The sequence below is a fragment of the Halyomorpha halys genome, unplaced genomic scaffold, assembly GCF_000696795.3.
Source record: "Halyomorpha halys isolate HHAL.00 unplaced genomic scaffold, Hhal_1.1 Scaffold75.1, whole genome shotgun sequence".
Lineage (NCBI taxonomy): Eukaryota > Metazoa > Arthropoda > Insecta > Hemiptera > Pentatomidae > Halyomorpha > Halyomorpha halys.
Window position 1 is genome coordinate 672455 of NW_027112173.1, and position 7558 is coordinate 680012.

The following is a 7558-nucleotide window of genomic DNA, read 5'->3' on the forward strand; positions in this document are numbered from 1 at the left end:
AACGTCGGCACATTAAAATAAGTTAATCATACTTATTTGTGTTTCATTGACCGCACCCCAACCACCTTCTCCTCATATATCTAAATATATACATATGTATTTAGTGCCCTTCCCTTGCCACATGGCATTATAAGGGGTTGGGCTGGGTCCGCTGAAGGTAGGGATTACAATATTGGCCCAGGGGCCAGAGACCCAGGGCCGGGGAAGGATTACAAATAACGGGGAGGGCCACTCCACTGGGTCACTAAAACCACCTTTTTTCATAAAAAATTTTTTTTTCTGGATTTTCTCTATAGGAAGTCTGGTGAGTCAATTCATACAAAATTTTTTGAGGTTAATAACTTCCAGTTGAATGAAATTTGTATTAAATTATCATAACATGGTACAACGTTTCGGGACCACTGTCGCATATTAATGTATTTTAAACCTCATAATTTTATATAGGAAATCATGTCACACTTTACACTGTTCTCTCTTTTCTACTATAACTTATTTGTGCATCTTCACTTCTCCTTAGCCTCACCTTTTTTTTTTTCTTACCTCCTAAACAAATATAAACAAACAAATTACAATATATACAAAGAGAAAATATATGTACACATGCCGGCTATTGTAGCATCTTGTTTTTCCAGTATGGCATTGTAAGATAGGTTGCCGAGTCCGCTGAAGGCGATGTGATGGTATGTGTTTGCCTGAAGCTCACTGGTAATAGGGAAGACTAAAACCACCAGGGAGCGACGGTCCTATAATAACTTTTGAAATATTTGCTTAAGGCGGGAAGAAGAGACTTAAGATAGCTAAATCGAACGATATTTAAAAAGCGTCTGAAATTGGGAAACAGCATGAAACCTGCCTCACCCGCCCTTCGTATGTACATATATATATATATATTCAAATAATCAATAATTTTTTCTATGTACATATGATGAGGATGAAACCATAGAATTTTTAAGAAATCCACTGTCACAAAAATTCAACAGAATATTTCAAGCAAGTTAGGGATGATATTGAACAATTAAGTGGTCCTGAGGGACCGGGATTGTTTAAATAAGTGGAAAATAAGCGCTTCAGAAAGGAATTTTGCGTGGTCTGAGGAGAGAAAATGTAGACACGTTGAGCTCATGAGGGACATATGGGAGAAGAGGAAGCAGATCAAAGAGAAGCATCAGAGTTACGGTATGCGCATGGTCTTCTAGGCCTTTTTGTAAAAAAAAAAATAATTTTTTTTTAGAAAAATCAATTTTTTGTTTTAATTTTTCAAGTTTTTAGAGTTATATATTTGCTATTCATTTGTGTAAAAAAAAACATTCACGAATTAAAATATTCATATTCAAACTAAACACTAACCTTAAAAATCCCAAAAACATATAGAAAGGGGAGAATTTGGTAGTATTTTGTTTATTTATGTATTTATTTGAGTCGTTTCTCGCATTTCATATTAAAGCTAACAAAAAACAAAATAAAACTTCTTTTTTTACTTTCTCTTAAAAAAAATTGAATTCCAGTTTTGGATGGAAATACACGTTTTGATGTCCTCTGGGTCCAAATAACCCAATCTCACAAAATTATCTTTGCCATCAGCCCAACTCAAAGCCTTAAGGTCGTACGAACCGAAATTACATATTTAGTACAGATTTATGTCTTGGAAGTTGCAGCAACATGTTTGTTAAAATCGACTTACAGGATGTACTACTTTATAGAATCGATTTTAGAATGTTTTTTCGATTTTCACAAAAACGATAGAAAAAAAGAATTTTGAATTAACTCGGTATATCAATGTAAAATTAGGTAGTTTTTAACTTCAGATAGGTTTTAGCTTCATTGAAATCGTTTGACAGGGCTCTAAAGCGGATTTATAAAGAATTCTTCCTCTAAAGTTCCTTTTTAGTTATCCACTTCACATTCTTACTAGTAATTAAAAATGGATAATTATGAACTATGACAGGATTTGATGGGTAAGTTAAGGAGATAAGCGACAAAAATGTTCTTTCCAGGTTGAAAACACATTTCTAGAGATATAGACGTATCATATACCGACGGAAAGGCGAAGATTTTAGAAAAAATGATATTTAACAAAAGCACTAATAGACTGTAAAGGAGAAAAACGAGAACCACATAAATATTAGGTCTTTTTGAATTGGTGGGCGATTGTGCAAGGGGTTTTTCCTTTCCACCAGCGTGATATCGTTTTCTTGTCGCCATAGTTATTAAATAAATTACTTTTAGTTTCACTAAACCTATATATGAGCCTTTTATATACATAACTTAATAAAAACATTCTTAGTATATTCAATATTGATTCTATAACAATTAAGCATTGAACAAAGGTGCATTGTCATTTTATATAGGACGTATTCTATAGGTATTATGTTAGATTGAGGTTACTTTCTAACGACCCTATTAGCTTAGGGACAGTCTGTAAAAGGATCTCAGTTGAGAAAGCAAAGCAGCGATGTGTATAAATGGAATAATTATTGTAGTTAAGAAGTATGTGTATAAAGTGCACCAATTACTTACTTAATAATGGAAATTTAAGTCATAAGTATTTTATAAGAGTCAAATTGGCTTTAGCATTTTTGTTTTAAATATAATTTATTTTAATCTTTGCTTGCTATTTTGATTTTTATATTAACCAGCTAGGAAAAGACCGTTTTGAAATAAGTATTTTTTAAAAGCTTATTTTATTTTTATTTTTTTTTTCAGATTCTGTTGTCTTAGAAGATTGGACCCAAAAATTATTGAAGTATAAGTATGTTTGGCTTTCATTGATTTTAGCTGTGGTTGTCACAACAGTTCTGTGCATCATGTTGATTCCACAAAGCCATGCTAAGAATAATAGTGAAGGTAAAAACAATATTATTATACAAATAAACTAATTAATCTTAGAAAATAAATTGTGAATAAATTAGCTTATGTTTTAATAAGAAAAACTTCTAACATTTCATTATGTAATTAAAATTATTTGCCTTGTTTTTGAGTTCTAAATAAAAAAATATATACATGATATAAGAACAATACAAATTTTGGAAATAAGCAAAAATACTTTAAAAAGACAAGGAATGATTGACAGAGTTGCCAATTGGAATCAAGAAAAATTTCAAAATTCATTCAAAAGCTAAATAATGTTTATTTATTATTATTTTAAGCTAAAATAACAAAAATAATTTTCTAACAAAATCTTTCTTTGATTGTTATATTGTACAAATTCATTTCTCAGGTATAAAGATTGTCATATATGTATTATTAGCTCAAGCAATTAAATATTAGTTGAAAAAATATGAGTGTAAAATGAATTAATTCAAAAATGTTTTGAATTTAAGAAAACTGTACGTGTTCTTTTTCTGTTGTCTGCTTTTATTTGATCTTGTCTTTTTTGTATTGATGAAGCCTGAATTAATGAAACTTTAACTGGTTAGTTATTGACTGTTATTTAAGAGAATAAAGGCTTTGTCTGTGTAATCTTTCAGTTATTGCCAAGCAATTAATTTAAACTATGCTTAGCTTTACCTTGTTTATGGGGTATAAGTGCGACTACAATCCCTAGGCTCTTTCAAAGTATCGGTTTTGAGATTACTTTTGGATTATTTAAAATATGAAATTAAAAAAAAAAATAAATTGTTTAATAAAAAGTAATACCAATTAAATCACTTTTATTTATTTTTTAAATTCTTGGTGTGGCTAAATCAACAACGATTCTAGCCATGCAACTGCAACCAGAAATCGAGTCCTTAAAGACAGGCGAAAAAAGAATGCCGTCATCCTTTACGACCGCGTGCTTAGGAATGGCAGTGATTACTGGGGCAGCACTCTTGGTAATACTAAAATAAAACGCAGCTAACATTTATTGAGACAACGAAATTCATTATCACAAGCCTAGGCCTGAACTTTGAAATAAGAGAGCCTCTGCCTAACTTGGACTATGGGATTGGCCACTATAGCCGAGCGCTATCCTGAGCCAGAATGGATCCATATATACACCAACGGGTCAGCTACAGAGGCAAATAAAAATGCGGGTGCAGGTGTCTACAGACGCCTGTTCCAACTGTCAGCGCCTGCTGGAGCAAACGCTACCAATTTTGATGGAGAGGGAGCTGCTATTACTTCGGCTTTAGAAAAGCTAGTGAAAAGAAGATAGTTTTGCTGTCGGATTCGAGGGCAGCACTGCTGGCAATAGCATCTGGACATCCATTGAATGCTGAAATTCTCGTATGCCGGAAAACTATAGAAAGTAAAAGAGAAATACTCAAAGTATTGGTGATGCAATGGATTCCAGCCCATTGCGGTACACATGGAAATAAGAAGGTGGATAGAATTTCACGGTTAGGGGGTAGCCAAACACATCCACTTCTTCCTATTTCCATGGACATGGTGAATGAAATGGTCCGAAGCGCAATCGCTGAAAGATCAGAGGAAAGGTGTTGAGGAGAATGTGGGGGCAAAAACTGGGCGGCATTGCTAGATCCTAAGAGGCGTCCTCTATTGACTTTACCAAGAGCGGTGGCAATGGCATGCTTCAGGTAGGCCACTGGACATGACTACGGCACCATCTGAAGAGGATAGGAGTGGCTGAGTCTTCAGACTACGTCCTGTGTGGAGATGGTGAGATGACCGCCGATCACATATTTACAAGTACGGCAACGGCAACTTAATTTCAGACAGGAATGACGTAAACAAAGCTAAAGTATACTGGGCTGTACAAAAAATAATGAAAAAAATGCCTCCTTTAGCGTAGGAAAAAAAAAAAAATAAAGTGTCCAATGGAGTGCTTCTTTTTGATAGATTGCATCCATTATTAGGGATTTACGTATATGGCGTAATTTGTGTAATAGGTGAACGGATACTAAAGGAGACAGGCTTTTCTGATTTAATTCCCACAAAGACGGGGTTCGAAATTCTTTGTTCTTAGTTGACAGATGCGGTCTGGCTAGATCGATTGTTCGACGGACGCTGAAGGCTCGAGGAGTGGCCCATATTTTTTAACTACACTACTTCATAATTAGTTGTATTAGAATAATTTAATTTACGCCCTACTTCTGTACTTGCTGTATTAATATGGGACCACGGTAACAAGATCCACATGAATGGTAGAGTATTCAGATTCAGGATCAAGAAGATTGAGGGCCATGAGTGTTTACAATATTGGAGCCTTTCGAACTAAAGATGTTTCTAGGAAATACAGAAGACAAGCAGCTAGAGTAGGTTTACCATTAAGATCATAAATTAAAAATTTTATTTTAAGATTCCTTCGATATTTCATAGAGGATTTTTGGAACCTTTTTGGTCATTTCAAAATCTATAAGTTAAAATATATTAGAATTCCAAGCCCTATGCTAGGCCCTACGTGGTGCTAAAACCAGCCAAGGCAGGAAATATAGAGGGACAATATAGGCCCTGCTATCACACTTCGCAAAAGCCTTCGAGAAAATTATTCTTAAATTTTGCAAGAGAGAATCAGTTAACCACTATATGCAGTAGAATTCCAACCACACCTTATAGTACAAGAGCCGGGAAGAAAAAAAGGCAGTTATTTCACCCCAATTTTTGATTACTTTAATGAAAACTATGTATAATTAATAGTCAAAATTGATAAGTCTGGCAAGTATAGGTAGGGGGATTAAAAAATGGCGGCTGTTTCAAAACATTGATTTTTCATTCGGAGCTCTATATCTTAAAAACTACCAACAACACTAGAAAGCCTAAGAGAACATTATTTAAAGAAGAGTAAATTTTCTGAAATAGTAGCACTAAAAGAGCTATTTACGTCCAATAGTTCAAGAAATATAGCATTTTAAAAAGCAAAATTTCGTAAAAATCTACTGAAAGATTATAAGTTAAGTTAATTTATTTTGAGAAATCTATATCTCAGGAACTATGTGCCGTACTGATGTCTTTTAGCACTCAAATCAAAGCTAGTTTAATGAACTATAATGAAGTTTATGACCTTTATCTTCGTAGGAATAGTAGTTTTCATGATATTTACTAAAATAAATTGATTTATAGTTGTTCGGACAATAAATTGGATTTATGAAAAACAATTTCAAAAACCATTGGACGTACTAATGTCCGCTAGCGCTCAAATTAAAGCTAGTCAAATTTATTACAACACTAGTTTATTATGTTAATCTTTGTAGGAGTAGTGGTTTTTATGATATTTGACAAAATAAATTCACAAATCTTAATTTCTAGTTGTTCGTATAAAATATTGGATTTTTGAAAAAATATATCTCTAGATCCATTAGACGCACATATGTCTGCCAACACTCAAAATAAAGGAAATTTAACTTACTATAAAGTAATTATGACTCTTATCTTCGTAGGAGTAGTAGTTTTTATGATATTCACATATGAACATAATTAATCAATTTATTTTAGCAAATTTCATGTAAACTATTACTCCTGCGAAGATAAACATCATGAACTACTTTATAGCTCATTAAACTAGCTTTAATTTGAGTGCTAATAGACATCTGTACGTCAAATGGTTTTTGAGATATAGATTTGTTTAAATAAATTCACTAACTACTGATCTCTTAGTACGTCCCATTCAACAATTTTATGAAATGTTGCTTTTTAAAAAGCTATATCTCGAAAACTATTTAACGTAAATAACTCTATTAGGCCTAATATTTTAGCAAATTTACTCTTCTTTAAATGATGTTCTTTTAGGTTTTCTTGTGTTGTTCCTACTTTTTAGTTAGAGCTCGGAATGAAAAAATTATTTTTTTTATCGCTTTGAAACAGCCGCCATTGTTGGTTTCCCCTATTTCCCCTACCTATACTTGGCAAACTCAGTTTTGACTAGTGATTATACATAGTTTTCATCATAGTAATCAAAAATTGGGGTGAGATAACTGACTTTTTTCTCCTCTTGGGCTCTTGTACTATTAGCGTGGAACGTCAACTCTTGAAACTTCAGAAAGAGACATGGAGAAACCCAATAAAAACGTAGCGACTACTACTGCCAAAGCCACCTAAAATCGATGTAGTATTTTTGTAGGAAACCTTTAAAGAATATATAAACATTTATTTGGTTAGGCCAACAATAGAACATAAAACAAAAGAGTTAAAATAAAACAATGAATATAAGTAAAAATAAAAGTCCTTTTAGACAAAAATAAATTAAGTAAAACGAAATATGAAAAGAGAGAAAACAAATTTACAAAATCAATATATATAAAATAAAATACTGGATGATGATTTAGAACAAAAGATGATCAACTCCAAAAAGTTAGAGGAATATATTTTGCTGTAAAGATCACCCCTTCGTAGTTGTAAACACTGCTGTAACTCTCAAACTGGTCACAAGTTGGAAGGCCCACGTCTGTACTAGATTTTTAATGCATTCAGTAATTAAATTAATTACTACAATTGTATTCATAAACGTAGCAGACTGTATTATATATTTTATCACAATCAACAGTCCAGATGAACAAACCAAAATGGTTACACTGTTACTTAGTGAGGGCAGGCAAGGTCTGGTTGTTGTAATGATCAAAATTAGTAATCAAAATATATTTAAACCACAAGACTACTACGCAGACAGGGTCTGGTAATGCTC

At 32.8% G+C, this 7558-nt stretch overlaps 1 protein-coding gene across 8 annotated transcripts in view; it reads left to right on the forward strand.

Annotated features, from left to right (window-relative positions):
* Positions 1-7558, forward strand: part of LOC106692872 (Peptidoglycan recognition protein LF) — a 153323-nt gene that overhangs the window by 131046 nt on the left and 14719 nt on the right. For all 8 annotated transcript variants that reach the window (XR_010844156.1, XM_067050185.1, XM_067050184.1 and 5 more), the window contains exon 2: positions 2704-2844. Coding sequence is in view for 7 of the 8 variants with exons in the window: in XM_067050185.1 (XP_066906286.1) it covers positions 2704-2844 (141 nt within the window). In the remaining variant the exon portion in view is untranslated. The remainder of the gene's footprint in view (positions 1-2703; positions 2845-7558) is intronic.